At 37.0% G+C, this 18249-nt stretch overlaps 1 protein-coding gene across 2 annotated transcripts in view; it reads left to right on the forward strand.

The window, feature by feature from the left end:
• CDKAL1 (CDK5 regulatory subunit associated protein 1 like 1) overlaps positions 1-18249 on the forward strand; it is a 794624-nt gene that overhangs the window by 344174 nt on the left and 432201 nt on the right. For both annotated transcript variants that reach the window (XM_049876026.1, XM_049876110.1), the window contains one exon: positions 347-450. In XM_049876026.1, coding sequence (XP_049731983.1) covers positions 347-450 — 104 coding nt within the window. The remainder of the gene's footprint in view (positions 1-346; positions 451-18249) is intronic.

Consider the following 18249-nt stretch of genomic DNA (forward strand, 5'->3'; position numbering starts at 1 on the left):
AGTTCGAATCCACCAAGTGCTTCTTGGAAACTCTATGGGGCAGTTCTACTCTGTCCTATAGGGTCGCTATGAGTCGGAATCGACTCGAGGGCACTGGGTTTGGGTTTTATGATACAATTTGTGCAACCATTCTTGAATAGTTGGAACTAAAAAATTTGCAAATTTCTGTGCCTGGTGGAAACAAAGTAAATATGAGATATGGTATATATATATATATTTTAATATATACCTTATATAAACTAGGAAGTGTTACTAAAATAGCATTTCAGTGTATGATTTTTTTTTTTCTCCTTATGTAGACTGTCTTTAAGTATTTGAGACTTATTTATTGCTATCATTTTAACAGGTGTCTCAATGCTTGTACCTACTGCAAAACTAAACACGCCAGAGGAAATTTGGCCAGTTATCCAATTGATGAACTAGTAGATAGAGCCAAACAGTCTTTTCAAGGTAAGAGTTTCTAGAATTATGTGCAAAATTTGTCTTCTCAATAAAATATATTTTTGTTCCAATAATATCCCACTTTAGACACGTGCTTCTTTAGGTTTCTAAAGAGCTTGCAAATATTTCATCTTAACTAATAGAAAATGTTGCCAGATTTAATCAGTCAGGTCCTGGTATCCACTCCACAAAGAGTAGTCTTTTGGAGAGGGCTAATGAGAATAATTCTTTGTGCGGCGTATCCAGCTACTTCTGAGTCAGTCACTTGCTGGGAAATGTGACTGTCTTTCAGCATATAGTAAGACTTTATCTTCAACATGAGTCACACTTGCGTTGTCACATAACTGCTTAAACCATAAACTTCTACTTTTGTCTTTGTATATAATATGTGTATGTAACATTGGTATGTTTTTATACCCAGCGTGAGATAATCTATTGTGTCATAATCTTGTAGGTTAATAGTTATTGGCATTGTAGTTTTCCTTTTAGCAGATAACCTGAAGGGCTTGACTACTCCACACCCTGTGCCCCAGGAAGCATGAGTCCCAGATACCTTTCTTTCTTTAGTAGATCTAAGACTTTAAACAACAAGAATTTGGGATGTTCCTTTTAAAGAGAGAAACATACTCTTGACTGATTTATTGACACCTTGCAACATTTTTTGTTCGTTTGTTTGTTTAGCTCAGTCCCCTCCTCCATTCATATTCAACCCGTATTGGAAGGGAAACAAAAGGAAGCTCATTGACTCTTGCCAGTATTTTTAGAGCCAGATTATTGCCTAATCTGAGAAAAACCTGGGTGTTATCTTTTCTACAACATGACAATGCTAAGGGTTCTTCAGAAGCAAATTTATTGGACAGAAACCTAATCTATTTGAAAAATGTTGTTGTTGCTGGCAAACTGGTACTTTTTTCTCCTGGTATATCTGATAATGGGGATATTAAACCTATCTGACCTATTTACCAAAGCACTGCAAATTAAAAGGCACTGGATTGGTACCTTTAAGGTGCTTTTTCAACATTATACATTTCTAACTACAGCTACATATAACTTCAAAAAATCTATTTTATTTTATTTTGAAAATTTATTTGAACAATTTACAAATGTAAAATCGCCATGCAGGAAGTTAAAGTATTTCTCTTACTGCTTCATATCTATCCTCATCTGTAACTTATGCTAACAATTTGATGATTCCTCTGTGACTTTATATGGGCACATTCTGTATTATATGTGACTTGAGAAAAAAAGACATTTTTTCAAAAATAGCATGCCCGCACATGTAAGCATAGAGTGCTTATGAAAGTAATGCATGGGGAGGGGTTGTTCGGTTGGCAAAAAAAAAGTATAACGTGTGCATTATTTGCATAAAACTATGGTAGTCTATATAAACTGATTCTAAAAATTTTCTAAAGGGTGTCCTACTTAGTTCTCTAATGTGTCTTTAGAAACACTGTCCTGAGTAACAAAGGTACAATGTGTTGCTTCTGTGGACTTCAGTTATTTTATTAGTTAACATTGTCGTATTAGTCTTGTAGGAACTACACCCAGTATATCCTGAAAGCTCTGAAGCAAGGATGGTGAGACTTCCTCTTGCTAACTTAGGGCATGTCATGAGGAAAGGCTGTTTGCTAGAAAAGGACATTGTGTTTGGTACAGTACAGGATCAGAGAAATCCTCCATGAGATCGATGGACACAATAGGTGCAGCAATGGGCTCAGATGTACTAATAACTATGAGAATAGTTCAGGACCAGGCAGTGTTTCATCCTGTTGAATGTAAAGTTGCCATGAGTCAGAGCTGACTCCATGGCAACTAATGACAACAACAATAGCATTGTCATATCCAGGTGAGTTTGGCCAGTTATGGTGAGTAATCAGAGGTTAGCAAGGATTTGCTGGCCATTTACAGAGGCAGTGTTAGGTTTATTTAGGGTTCCTATCATCATCATCAGTAGAGATATATGTGTCTTTTTATTCTCAATCATGAAATGTTTGTAGTGTAAAGTTTTTCTATTGTTTTTTTATCTATATATTAGAGTCAAAACTGAATGCTAGTTTCTGGACTGGTGAGCTCTGTCTCATGGAGAGTTTGTCTTGTTTTCACTGACCCTGTACTTTACCAAGCATGATGTTCTCTTCTAGTGGCTGGTCTTTCCTGACGACTTGTCCAAAGTAAGCATCACCATCCTTGTTTCTAAAGAGCATTCTGGCTGTACACATTTGGTTGATATGTGGTACTATTTCTAAAAGATTGAGGCCACAACTTGCTAGGGCAGCCAGTGTGTTTAGAAAATTTTAAGTTGTCAAGTGTTTGGTGCTTTTCTCAACAGGCAGTTTGGATTTGAAATACTGCTTTATTGCTTACCAGCCACATGACCTCAACAAGGTACCTGACCTTTCCAAGCCATGGTTTTCCCATCACTTTATTACTTATTTAAGGTTGTTTGTTGTAAGAATTAGAGATAACGTATATGAAGTAGCTGGTTCTGACAATATTATGAAGAAGGCATGTTATTTAAACTAAAGATCAAAAACACACAGTCGTCGAGTCTATTCCTACTCATAGAACCCCATAGGACAGAGTAGAACCACACCATAGGGTTTCCAAGGAATGGCTGGTGGATTCGAATGGCCGACCTTTTGGGTTAGCAGCCAACCTCTTAACCACTGTACCACCAGGGCTCCGTCTTTGGACCAGAAACCCTTAAAATCTGCTTTATGCCACGAGTAGATTGCCTGTTCTATAATAAATAACAAACACTATGTTCTATGAAAAGTTACTCTAATAGAATAGTCTGAATATGCTGCCAATAAATTTTAGTACTATGTTTAAAACCGCTTTATTGGTGGAAGTTAAATTTCCCATTCTTACAATGGCATTTCCTTTCTTTCCTTTTCTTAAATTTTTAATGGCTACTGTGTGTCAGAAATACAAAGTAATTTTGAAAAACTCCTGAGCCAATTGCAGAATGGGGATTAGAACCCAGGTTGCCTGTCATATGGTAGAATATACAATAAGATCTCAATTTCTTTCCCAGTAGCGTATTTAGGAAACATTTTGTATTCATAAAAATTTATTTCTGGTAGTCAAAAGGAATAAAGAGACTAAGGGCTAACCCAAAGGAAAGGAAGCACTCAGAAGAGATTGTGAAATAATCGTGAAATCATTCTGAATATAAAATGGTTTCCCAAAGTACTGAAACTGTTCTGACTGTACATATACCTGCCAAAAAATGAGAAACGAAGCTCATTAATTTTTGAATGAATAGCATTAAAGTCAAAATTATTTCTGTTTTTAAATAGAAACTTTACTTTTTACAAAAAAATATATTTCTAAATTGGTTTCCTAGCTTCCTTTTCTTTTTCTCCCACTTACACCAGTCCCCTTGACATTTTCATTGACTGTTTTTATCTTCTCAACGCATTTTTCATGTTTGTGGGCAGTGCTGCTTCTAACGTAACATTTATCAGGTAACTCCTGGGTATCAGCTCACTGTTCTGACAGCCTGCTGTGATACCCTGTCCCTTACTTCCCCACCTCGGCTGAGATTCAGTTTTTAAAAATTTCGGGAAATAACAGTGTTTGGGTGCTAGGGTTTGACATGGTTTCATTGTAGATATCTAGAAAAAACATGTCAAGCAGGGACCAGGACTTTGTTGAGGCCAGAATGAATTTACAAGCTGACGTTGTCTAGGATATTTGTATTGATTTTCCTCTAGCAGCTAATCAATCAGTTTCAGTTGTATAAGTGATGGAGCAAACCTTTGTAAGTGTGCCGGGTGAGTGGTGTGGAAACAACACCTTTCACTGCTGTCTCTGGAATCAAAATGTAGTGATGATGGATGAGCTGTTTTTATGGCTATGGTGTGCTTTTCTAAATCGCATTTGTGTCTTGCTACTTTTTCCCTTCCTCATAAATCTGAAGAGTCCTGCAAGATAAGTGGCATAAACTGGTAATGGAAAGGTAAATGGATTAAGACAAAATACTCGGAACAGGGAGAAAATTTTCTGATGCTGAATGATTTCATTATTAATGTGGGAATTAAAAAAAAAAAGTGAATTCCGTTTTATCGGAAGAGTTGCAAAGGTACTTTCATTTGTGTATAAGATTAATTATGAAATGGAAGGGGAAAACATTGCTTCTTGCTCTTTTAGGTAGGAAAAGATATAAGCAGTATCTTTCTTTTGCATAAATTTCAAATTGTTCAGTTTTCTGGTTTACATAAAGCCATATTTGACTGATCATCTATAGCAATGATTGCTGTACATTGATCCACGATCAAAAGGGGGCTAATTTGCATTCCGTTAATTTGTATGGCAATTAGTTTAAATGTCTCTTTTATTCCTTTTTCTTTTCCTATGTGCTGTGTTCAAATAAAATTGAGGAATCCATTTCTTCCATAGGATTAATGGTGTTAATTTACATGTTTGGTATACATTGTCAACTTCTGAAAAGGATTTTAGGCTGCTTACATTAAATGATTGTATGCAATAAACTATGAAAATAAAAGCTGTGTAATATACTATATTGTATTTTGAGGAGAGAAGATAATTTTACCAACTGGTGAATCCTAGCTCTCCAGAGTAGGGAAATGGGATGATTTACAAAATTTGAGAGTTGTAAAAGGAAACATATAGTTAACCATGAGAAATCTACTTGTTTCTAGACTGTAAACACTGAGAAAATTTTATTTTCATACATACTCTCCTAAGAGACAATGAATAATAGAAATGCTTTTAATTGTTTTTTTTTTTTTTAAATGTATACAAATTCAGAATATGTTCTCTACATTGCTTTTTCTGTTGATCTTGCAAAATCCAAGAATATAAATTAAAATGTAACTTTTCTGTGTAATTTTTGTAGGAGAACTAAATAAATGTATATAACTTGAGGGGGGAGAATATGATGCCTGCTAGATATTTATTAAATATTCCATTTAAATAAGCTAAGATTAATGATTTTGATATCAGGAAATGTTAGCTGAGGTTATCCATGACACAACAGAATGTAATTTACCTGGCCTTTGCCTATGCAGATCTCTGAGTTTCTAAGTCAGCGGAGTTCAAACTTTTCTTAGCAATAAAGAGAACTCCTTCTTCAAGTGAAATTTGAAAAGTAAAAGCAGAGCTGTTGTGTTTGAAGTAGAGGTGGAGTCATGTTCGATGAGGGCTTTCCTCAGAACTTTTAGGATCCACCCTGAATCTGGTGGTTTGGGTTAGTGGCTCAAACATAACGATTATCAAGATGGCGCAGGACCAGGCAGTGTTTTTGTTCTGTTGTACATAGCGTCACTATGAGTTGGAAGCGACTCGAGGACGCCTAACAACAACAACAACAACAACAACAACAATTCCTTAACAAACTAATGCAGGGATGGCAAATACTTTCTTAAAGGACCATATAGTAAATAATTTAGGCTTTGTGGGCCATAAGGTCTCTGTGGCAACTTCTCAACTCAGCCCTTGTGGCATGAAAGCAGCCACAGACAATAGGTAAATTAATAGGCATGGCTGTGCTCCAATAAAACAGACTTGAGTCCAGCACAGCTAGATGGTGCCCACCTACCACTACTGACTACTCTGACAGGGATCACAATAGAGGGTCCCAGACAGAGCTGGAGAAAAATCTAGGACAAAATTTTAAACTCCCAAAAAAACACACTAGGGTTACTGGCCTAACAGAGACTGGAGAAACTTTGAGACACCCTTATAGCTCAGTAACGAAGTCACTCCTGAGGTTCACCCTTCAGCCAAAGATTAGACAGGCCCATAAAACAAAACAAGACTAAAGGGGCACACCAGCCTGGGGGCAAGGACTAGAAGAGAGGAAGGGACAAGAAAGCTGATAATAGGGAACCCAGGGTCCAGAAGGGAGACTGTTGACGTGTCATGGGGTTGGTAACTAATGTCACAAAACAATGTGTGTACTAATTTTTTAATGACAAGCTAGTTCTGTAAACCTTCATCTAAAGTACAATAATTAAAAAATAAAAGTGCACAGAACTAGGAAGCAAGTCTTGGGATAAGAAAACTCACTGAGCCTTTTAAATAAGCACTTTTGGATTTTGAAACCATCAGGTAGCTATAGAGGGTGATGTCAGCAAATTGACAACCCTTGTGTTGCCCCACTGCCCTCCCTACTTTGGGGCCTTCTTTTTTTCTTTCTTTCTTTTCTTTTTTATTGTGCTTTAGGTGAAAAGTTTAAGTTCAATTTAGTTTCTCATACAAAAATTAATACACACATTGTTATGTGACCCTAGTTGCTATCCCTATAATGTGACGGCACACTCCCCCTTTCTACCCCGCATTTCCCGTGTCTATTCAGCCAGCACCTATCCCTTTCTGCCTTCTCTTGCCTTTGTACTTGTACTAAGAAGCACACTCTTCATGAGTATTATTTTATAATTTATAGTCCAGTTTAATTTCTGTCTGATGAGTTGGCTTCAGAAATAGTTTTAGTTCTGGGTTAACAGAAAGTCTGGGGGCCATCTCTTCTGGGGTTCCTCTAGTCATTTACCATTAAGTTTGATCTTTTTATGTGAATTTGAGTTCTGTACCCCACTTTTTTCTTGCTTCGTCAGGGACTCTGTTGTGTTCCCTGTCAGGGTGGTCATTGGTGGTAGCCAGGCACCATCTAGTTTTGCTGGTCTCAGGATGATGGAGTCTCTGGTTTATGTGGCCCATTTTGTCTCTTGGGCTGGTATTTTGCTTGTCTTTGGTGTTCTTAATTTTCCGTTGCTCCAGGTGGTTTGGGACCAATTGATGCATCTTAGGTGGCTGCTGGCTAGCTTTTAAGACCCCAGACACCACTCACCAAAGTGGGATGCAGGACGTTTTCTTAATAAGCTTTGTTAAGCCAGTTGACCTATATTTCTCTGGGCATTCTTTACTAATCACCCAGGGCTCTGTCCTCAGAATCTTTCTCAATAGAGTTTCTGTTAACTGCTGCATTTGACCATGATTAGTACTTAAGATGAAATCTACTTTCTGTTCTGAATCCTAAGGCTCTGCCTGATGCTAGAGGTCCATGAAAGTAGAAACCAAACAATGGCACGTTAAGTAAAGTGACTGTTGAAATTATTGGTTGTTATTTTCCCATTCATTCAACAAATATTTACTGAGCACTTATTAGAAACAGTCCATGTTTCTGCTAATAGGCACGTGCTTTAGAAAAGCTATGATAACAATGCATTATTACAATCAGCATTTGATTACTTCTGCCAGTAAAGAGTGGCGGGAAGGACAGCAGGTGAGGATTGCTGATAATTAAGTAAACAGCTTTTCCTTGCTGTCAGAAACAAGGGTACAATCTCAAGGCTCTTTTATAGAATGATGTTAGTTCATAATTCTGTGTTTTCACAGTTCAGAGCATAATCAATCCCTCACTTGTTATTGGTGAGTTTTGTTTATTTATTTATTTTTTTACTTTGCTGTGTTTTACAAAACAACTTACAAATATGCAATTACTTATAAAAATATACTTAATTTTTTTTTTTTTTATTTCAAATTAAGACCCTGGGAAAACAGATGGAATAGAAAAGTCGAGACTTGGAGGGAAATTGGAACATCAGAAAGTAGGCCATAGTCACATATGTGGATTCTAAAATCAAGCTGCAGTTTTGACTCTGAACTTCTTGAAAGCTTATTGTGTATAAGGAAAAAAAAAATTGGCTTGGCATTAGATTAGAAAGAAATTTTTCACATGGGAGTTCCTATAGGGAATCGTGAGGGATATAGTAGATCTCCACAGTGTCCATTTAATACTCAAACTCACATACTGTGTATATTTTGGCATCCCTTTGAGCTTGCAGGTGTGCCACAAAAAGCGTAGCACTCTGAAATGATTTCTTAGTAGGCTAAGACAATACAGTCCAAGTATTTGTGGCTTTCTGGTGATATGACCCCACTTTCTTAGCCTCTGGTCTCCGTAAAGAAATTTCACCATAAAGGTTAATAGCTTAGGAGTTTGCACACCCTAGGTCATATTGCAAGATGATACATTGGGGTACATGAAGAAGATACTCAAATTTGTATTTATTTGTGTTTTCTCATCCTTTGTTTTGTGTATGTTTTATATTGTGCATACTGTCTTAGTACAATAACCTATTGCCATCGAGTCAGTTCTGATAGTGACCCTATAGGACAGAGTAGACCTGCCCTATAATACTTGCCAAGGCTGTAAATCCTTAGGGAAGCAGACTGCCACATCTTTCTCCTAAAGAGTGGCTGGTAGCTTCAAACCTCCAACCATTTGGTTAGCTGCTGAGCACCTAACCACTGAGTCGCTAGGGCTCCTTTTAGTACTACCGTGCATGAGCATAGTTCATCGGTATAGTATTTGAGTATAGTTCACCTGTGGGGGTGCATTCGTGATTTTTAAAAACTTGGAGATCCCTGAGTTAGAAGAACAGATAGCCTGGCCATCGTCCACTACAGACGTAATTCTTTCATCCAGGCATTTGGTTTGAATAGGGCGGCAGAGTTCCATGTTCTCTGTTAAGGTCCTGGCGTGCAGGAATTCTGTTTTAAGTGCAGGTTCATCTACTTTTGAGATCAAATAAGCAAATAACGAAGTTTATGCCCTTGAGAGAAAAACTGAAGTCCTTGATGCAAACTCTTGCCTGGATCTGTAGTCAGGCAGGTATCTCTGGTCAGGGTGGAGAGAAATGCTTCACCCTAGGGAGTACATGGCTCCCATTTCATTCCGTCAGTGTTTTAGGTCACCAGCAGACTGAGCCAAGAGGGGGTTGTGGTCAGGCTTATGCGGCAGTGTGTATATGGGTTTATTAGGTGCTCAATAAATGTTGAATGAGTGGCTAATCGAGAATTGATTATACAGGATGAAATTCTGTATGTGACTTGGAACCTCTAATGAACATAAAGTCAGGAGGAGATATTCCCTAGTTTAGAGTGTCCTTCAGGCATAGTTGAATATCGTGTATTAAAACACAGACTTGATTTTATGACACCAGTTTAGTGGTGGTGGCTTTGCACTGAATTTGCACAGGGGAAATACTTTTTGGGAAATAATTTCCTAATAAAAACCAAAAAAACCAAACCCAGTGCCGTCGAGTCGATCCTGACTCATAGCGACCCTATAGGACAGAGTAGAGCTGCCCTGTAGAGCTTCCAAGGAGCACCTGGCAGATTTGAACTGCCGACCCTTCGGTTAGCAGCCGTAACACTTAACCACTACACCACCGGCTAAGCAAAATCTATCATTTTGCTAAAAGGACATGCCCGTTTAGATCCACATTATAAATACCAATAAATATATATTTACTCTGATATTTTTCTTTTACTAAACAGAGATCTCCCCACAACATTTGGTGAGAGGGGGACAAAAGTTAACCAAGAGTTAGCTTTCAGAGTTTGAACTGAGGGTGATATGTCCTGGGGATCATTTTGGTGAGCCTTAAAGGCTGCAAGTTAGTTTTGGAAGGTTGTTTAATGGAATTTTAATATCCCTGGAAAGATGTGAAAGTGATACTGCTACCTGGTGGTTTGTAAACCTGACCTTTATGAGATGTTTTCTGGGCAAAAAAACTACTTTGTGATGCCAGCCGCTTTTATTGATTCTGCAGAGTCTGCACTTTCTAACACTGGCTGTCAATTCATTTAGACTGAAAAATTACTAAATTTCTTCTCCTGCTTGTGTGGATATTAAATTGCAGTAGGCATACTTGCACGATGTCAGGTACAGTGAACACAATTTTCTACATTGAAAAAACAAATGTTAGTGGGACCTTGGTCATTTTGTAGAGGTTATACATTTCTGTATTTCCTTTTATTTGTTGCTGTCAGTTACCGTTTTTATTTTTCGTGCTGCGTCTTAGCACCTTTCATGTTATTTGCAGTGTAAGAAACAAATGTTTGATTTAGATTGCCACGTCTTTAAAGCATGCCCTCTAGTTCATCAGTTCTGGTGCTGCAGAGAAAAGCAGGCTGAGAATATGAGGGGAAGAGGGTTTAAGCAGTGAAAATATAATTCATTAAGAATGGGAAAGATTTGAGAAGAGAACGAATTGAATGAAGAAGGGAAGGAAGGAATGATTCAATGGTCATATACCCCGTATAGATCTTTTTGGTTTGTTAATTTTTAGTTAAGGAAGGTGAATGATGTTGACTGTCATCCTTACCTGTTGCCTTCAAGTCGATTCCAACTCATAGTGACCCTATAGGACAGAGTAGAACTGCCCCATAGGGTTTCCAAGGAGCCTGGTCAATTGAAACTGCCGACCTTTTGGTTTGCAGGTGAGCTTTTAACCACTGTACCCTCAGGGCCCCAATCATCTGTAGAAGTGGGTTTTAAACTTCACTGTCTCTGGAAATCGCCTTTAGTCCTTTTGAGTTTGTGTTTAAAATGCAAATGTATGGCCACATTCCCAGTTCAGTAGCTTTGCCATAGGCCCAGGAATTTGCATTTTCCCATGAATCACTTCAAATGATTGGAATGTAGGTGATTTGAGGACGACTGTTAGAAACTTTTATCTAGAGACCTTTCATGATTAAACACACCAAGTCATTTGATCAAAATACTCAATAGAAATTGGGAAGAAGTGTACTGTTTACACAAGGAAACTAAAAACCTGGACTATTTTTCCATGTGTAAGATGTGGTATGTGCACCAGCTCCATTCTTCCCACACCAGGCCTTTCATCAGATTTTTGGAAATTTTAAAATACAGAGCTCCAGTCTCCATCTCAAATCTTTCTGATTCTGTGAGTGAGGCTTTGATGCTTATTTTAAAATCTCTACAAGTTTGGGAATCACTAGCCTAGATCTTTTTTGAGGTCTCCTTCTTTCTGATCTATTAGTCTGTATTGATTTATTTCCCTCTTTAGTATGACTTTTTCTTTCTACAATTTTAGTTGGGTTTTATAAACCAGGATATCACACTGTTACAATTAGTAGAAAAGGAGCTTTAACTCCCTTAAACATGTTTTGTGAAGCAGGTATGCCTATATTATATAAATAATTCTTAACTGTATATTAGCATGAATGATGTAGGTATAGGAAGAATATGTAAATTTGTATAATTTTGGGAAATAGCTTTATTTCCTTGGGATAAGGTATGGCTTTGTGCATTTTTTATTTGAGATGAAGGAATTTAAGAAATGTTAAATCTGTATAGCAGTGGAAATCACCTACATGTCTACTAGTTTGGAAAGTGCTTTATTTTGATACATGTGCATGGTGGAGTATTATGCAATTATGAACAGTAATGTTTACAAAACAACTAATATTTATAATAATATGGAAAATGCTGTTTCATTATGATGGCTATACCAAAAATCCAAACCCACTGTTGTCAAGTCAGTTCCAACTCATAGTGACCCAATAGGACAGAGTAGAACTGCCCCATAGGGTTTCCAAGGAGCACCTGGTGGATTCAAACTGCTCCTAACCACTCTGTGACCAGGGTTTTCGTGTTTGTTATAAAATGCAGTAAAGTCATATGTACTATACGATCACAATTATTTTTAATAAAAAATGAGCAAAAAGAATTAAGACAAAAGAGAGGAAAAAGCCAAAGTGTTAACATTTGCTGGGAAGGACAAAGAGTATGCTAAATTTTTTCCCTACTTTTACCAATTTCTATAATAAGCACGTATCACTTCAGTTACACTACATAAACAAAATAAACTTTATTTTTAAGGAACTGCATATGTACTTAACAGTTTTTCAGTGTGGAAAATTAAACCACATGTATTTGAAGTAAGAGTCATCTTTTTATTACTTACCAAGAGGTAGAAACAGAAATGTGAGTGTATGAAGCATTTGGTGGATTCCCTTTGAGCATGGGATAGCCCGATATTCTGAGAATTTACTTTTAACAAATAAACTATATTTTGAAGACCTGTTTTAGAAGGAATTTAGAAGCCACCTGGCTTTCCCTATTCTGTTCCTTGCCTAGCTCTACAGCCTTCACTACAGTTCCCCGAATAAGTCATAGAATTGCAGAATTGGAGGAAGAAAACCTTTGCAGGCAGGCTTGATGTAGGATTGCATGGAAGTGTGTGTCTGTGCAAGTGTGCACATGTGTGTACATATACAAATGATCACAGTCTAGAAATATGGAGGAACCCAAAGTTCAAACACAAAAGCGTAGTCAAGAAAGTCAGCGACATAAACTAGTACTCGTGAAGAGCGTGCTTCTTAGTTCAAGCAGATACATGAGACCAAATGGGTGGCTTCTGTTTGGAGGCAGGATGAGAAGGCAGGAAGGGACAGGAACTGGTTGAAGGGACACAAGAAACCCAGGGTGGGAAGGGGGAGTATGCTGTCACATTATAGGGATTGCAACTAACGTCACATGACAATATGTGTGTAAATTTTGTATGAGAAATTAACTTGAGCTGTACACTCAAAAAAAAAAAGTCACCAAAACAGAGGTATTAAAGCTTAATTGACTATGCTTTCATATCTTAAATATAAAAATATTTAAGCTTAATCGATTATGTGTATTTCATAATTATAGATTCCATAAATACATTTTTAACAAATCTGAAGAATCAGTAATTCCTCTTTTATTCTTTCTATATACCATGTTGATAAAACTATTGAGAAATCCTGATGTACTATTACTTGGTGGCCTTGTTGAATCATGCTGCCAGTATTCATGCCTTGTACAGACAAACCTTTTCACATTGACTGTGAGTTTGGCCAACCACTTGTCTGTCAGTTTGTTGTACTGTGGTGGCTTGCGTGTTGCTGTGATGTTTGAAGCTAAAAAAAAAAAAAAACCCAGTGCCGTCTATGCCACTAGTTTTTCAAATACCAGCAGGGTCACCCATGGTGGACGGATTTCTGCAGAGCTTCCAGGCTAGGATGGGCTAGGAAGAAGGACCTGGAAGTCTACTTCTGAAAAAATTGGCCAGTGAAAACCTTATAAATAGCAGCAGAACATTGTCTGATATAGTGCTGGAAGATGAGCCCCTCAGGTTGGAAGGCACTCAGAAGACAACAGCGGAAGACCTGCCTCTTCAAAGTAGAGTCAACCTTAATGATGTGGATGGAGTCATACTTCTGGGACCTTCATTTGCTGATGTGACATGACTCAAAATGAGCAGAAACAGCTGCAAAGATCCATTAATAATCAGAACATGGAATGTTTTAAGTATAAATCTAGGAAAATTGCAAGTAAAAAATGAAATGGAATGCATAAACATCGATATCCGATGTGTTAATGAGCTGAAATGTACTGGTATTGGCCATTTTGAATTGGACAGTCATATGGTCTACTATGCTAGGAATGACAAATTGAAGAGGAATGGCGTCACATTAATTGTCAAAAAGAACATTTCAAAATCCTGAAGTACAACGCTGTCAGTGATGAGATAATATCCATACGCTTACAAGGAAGACCAGTTAATCAATACGACTACGTTCAAATTTATACACCAACCACTAATGCCAAAGATGAGAAAATTGAAGATTTTTACCAACTTCTGCAGTCTGAAATTGATCAAACATGCAATCAAGATACGTTGGTAATTAACTGGCAATTGAAATGTAGAAGTTGGAAACTAAGGAGGATTGGTAGTTGGAAAATATGACCTTGGTGATATAAACGATGCTGGAGATCACATGATAGAATTTTGCAAGACCAGGGACTTATTCATTGCAGATGCCTTTTTTCAGCAACTTAAATGATGACTGTATACATGGACCTTGCTGGATGGAATACACAGGAATCAAATCGACTACACCTGCGGAGAGAGACAGTGGAGAAGCTCAGTATCGTCAATCAGAACAAGGTCAGCAGCTTAGAACAAACCATCCATTGCTCATATGCAAGTGCAAGTTGAATCTGAAGAAAATTAAAACAAGTCCACAAGAACCAAAACATGACCTTGAGTATACCCCACCTGAATTTAGAGACCGTCTCAAGAAGAGATTTGATACATTGAACAGTAATGACGGAAGACCGGACGAGCTGTGGGATGGCATCAAGGACATCATATATAATGAAAGCAAAAGGTCATTAAAAAGATGGGAAAGAAAGAAAAGACAAAAATGGATGTCAGAAGAGACTCTGAAACTTGTTCTGAAACATAGAGTATCTAAAGCAAATGGAAGAAATGATGAATTAAATGGACTGAACAGAAGATTTCAAAGGTCCACTTGAGAAGACAAAGTATTATAATGAAATGTGTACAGACCTGGAGTTAGAAAACCAAAAGGGAAGAACACACTCAGCGTTTCTCAAGGTGAAAGAACTGAAGAAAAAATTCAGGTCTCGAGCTGCAATAGTGAAGGATTCTATGGGTAAAATACTGAACGATGTGAGAAGCATCAGAAGATGGAAGGAATATACAGAATCGCTGTACCAAAAAGAATAGGTCCATGTTCTGCCATTTCAGGAGGTAGCATATGATTGAATACTAATGGTACTGAAGAAAGAAGTCCAAGCTACACTGAAGGCTTTGTCAAAAAATAAGGTTCCAGCAACTGACAGGTGTAAAGAGATCTGGCTATGGTACTGGTCATAGATGGAGAGAGAGATACCTAGCCAGTACACAGTTCCCATTTCTCAGCTGAGAGTTTAGACGTGTGAATGAAAAAGCCACATAGAATGTTCCAGCCATCATAGTGGTCAAAGACCTGCCCAGCTGGACCTCATCCAAACTATACAACTGTGAGCAATAATTATTGTTTTAAGCCATTAACTTTTTGTGTGGTATGTTATGCAGCCCCTTAGATACCTTGCTTTAGATATTTTTGAAAATATTTTTAATGTTATGCATCATAATGCCTATAATATTTATAATACCTCTTAAGATTAACCAAATAAATCTGGATATGTTTACCTTTAGACTAAGTATGGTAGTAAAAATAGGATTATAGCCTCACAATTACTGACATGAGTCCAGCATTTGCACATTTCCAGCAATATTCCAGCAACTACATTTTCAAGTAGTAAATGCTTTTTCCAAGTTTATGACTATTGGAACCACATGAAAACGATCTTTCCCCATGGACTTTGAAAAATTGATATATTTGCTCAGATTAACTATCCTTTTACATTTTATTGTATGTGCCTTGACTTAAAATGGTGACAATTAAAATAGCTGACTTTGAGTAAATACAAGAGAATGGTTGAGATGTTTTTCTAGCATATTAGCCATGGGTAGTGTACGTGTTAATTCTTCTTATTTGTTCATTTTACAAACATTTGATAGTGCAATGCTCTTTACATTTTATATTTTCTGTAAGGAATGCTGGAATATTAGATGAAACAATTTGTAATATTTAAATATGACTTGATTGCAGGTTACAAAATAAATTTTTTATCCACTCAAATATAAGACTACTAAAATATAAGGTTCAGTAGTTTAAATAACCACCCAGTCTGACTCATGGTGATCCCATGTGTGTCATATAAAACTGTGCTCCATCGGGTTTTCAGTGGCTGATTTTTTGGAAGCAGATCACCAGGCATTTCTTCTGAGGCATCTCAGGGTGGACTTGAACTGCCAGTCTTTCATGTAGCGGCCGAGTGTGTCAACTGTTTGTACTACCCAGGGACAATTTAAATAAAGAGACAACTAAATAGAATCTTGGACCAGTGTATTTTAGGCAAAATAAAGCATTTCTCATATTGACATCCTTTTTTAATTATGTATTCAGCCAGTATATTGCCAATTATTCTTAAAAATACTGCAGGAATCAAAATTACCATCAAAAAACATAACAAACTTTTGCACATCACTACTTTTCATTCTTATTTGTGTTGGTGATCTTCTTTCAGTGAAAGTGAACACAGGTATGATTATAACATACAATTCAGGTATTATATTGTTTTATGAGCCCTTGCACTGGTTTTTTTTTTTTTTTTTTTAATTAATAAACTTGTCTAAGAAGTGGGCGTCAAAGAATTTTCTTTGCGTTTTTATATCTAGCTTCTCCTTTCATCCTTATATTCGCCTGGCGAGCTACAGGTGGTGGTGCTTGTTACCCTGTTGCACCGAAGCACAGAGGTTATACTGAGAGTCTGAGGAAGAATATTAAAATATATATTCCCTGATTGATGAACTAGTGCACTTTGCACTATAGGATGTTGCCCCTCACGGGAAAATGTTGTACTCAAATATTTGATACTGCAAATGCATTGGTTGCTATAGTGCAATTTAGTTTATTATGATAACTGGGGCCATTTCATCAGTTGGGATCACTTTAGAGAAACTCTTAGTGGAATTGCAATCACAATGCTCCTAAATGGTAGTGCTGACACATTTCAAAGCTCTTCAGTTCTGGTGGCCATAAACAGTTTTGAAAGATAAGATAGCTGTTCAACAGAATGCTGAAAATCAGATCGAAGCAATAATTTTAGGCTCTAAAAACCTCAGTATACTAAGAGAACGTGTTTTAATATATGTATTAGTAAATAAGATTATATTGAAGTACCTGCAGTTAATGTATTGAAATGTTCGTTAAAACCAAAACCTGTTGCCGTTGAGTCTATTCTGACTAATAGCAACCCTATAGGCCAGAGCCGAACTGCCCTGTAGAGTTTCCAAGGAGCGGCTAGTGGATTCAAACTGCTGACCTTTTGGTTAGCAGCTAGGCTGTTAACTAACTACTGCACCACCAGGGCTCTAAAATATTCGTTAAGCTTATTTAAAACTAACTCTGCTTAAACTGGAAATATAGCTATTCTTTTTAAGTTTGGGGATTGAAAACACTTAAAAATGAAAGATAAGTCTGTATTTCATATTTTAGAAATCTACATAAAATGGATATAGTAATGATGTAGAATGATTAGTCTTGCTACATATCCCTGTTAACATGAAGCTTGGGCTCCATGAGGATACTTACCCATGGAAGATGCCTAAAGTCTGTGTTCTCCTCATGCCACAGACTTGCATTAAATGAACTGTGAATTTTAATATGAAATGTGTCTGCAAACCCATTCCTATAAAAAGTGGATTTATAGCTTGAAAACTGAGTACTTCAGAAATGCCAAGTAAATCCAGTTCATCTTCAATTGCCAGTTGCGTCTGTTCTTAATTTGAGGCAATTGCGTTTATGACCTGTTCACGTTTTGCCTTACTTTTTGAAAACTAGAGCTCCAAAGAAAGAAAAAATAAACCCACTTTTGTCCCTAGTTTATTTGCAAACCAGCAGACGCCCTTGATTAGCTCTCAGTTGGAGGATAATTTGAACCTTGACAGACTGAACCCAAACAGCAAGATTTCTCTAGCCTGGCCAACGGAGAGAAAAAAATAAAAGCTAATTCCAGTTCACAAGCTATACAACTGGACTGAATAAATGTGCAACTGTTAATGAATAGCTATTTCAAATATTTACAAAAGGTCCAAGAAAGAAGAAAAGATTAGCATCTTAGGCAGCTGATCTAAGGGAAACCTATTAAAAATAAACATGATAAATGATGCTCAGAAGCTAATATATCTGTCACGTATCAAATACACTCAAAAAAACTGTTTCAGAAAAAAACTCCTAAGACCCTTTAGGCATAGCTACCTTGCTTTGTGTTTTACACCAGATTTTGTTCTCATATCTCTTCTACCTCTTCAAATATTCATACCAATATTATTTTATAGATTATGAAGCCATGAGTTAGTGGATAGAGTTGTTTGCATTGTGTCCATTGTGATTAAATTGATTTGGAACTTTTAAGATCACCCTTGTATCGCTACATTGAAGACATGCTGTTAATTGTTATTTTATGGGATTGCAGATGATTTAATGGTTTGAACATGACAGGAGCACCATTTTAGCATTCTGACAGTTTTTCTAGGAAGTGCTACATGAAAGTAGAAATGATTATGAAAGCAGTGAAGT

This window comes from Elephas maximus, chromosome 1 (assembly GCF_024166365.1).
Source record: "Elephas maximus indicus isolate mEleMax1 chromosome 1, mEleMax1 primary haplotype, whole genome shotgun sequence".
NCBI lineage: Eukaryota > Metazoa > Chordata > Mammalia > Proboscidea > Elephantidae > Elephas > Elephas maximus.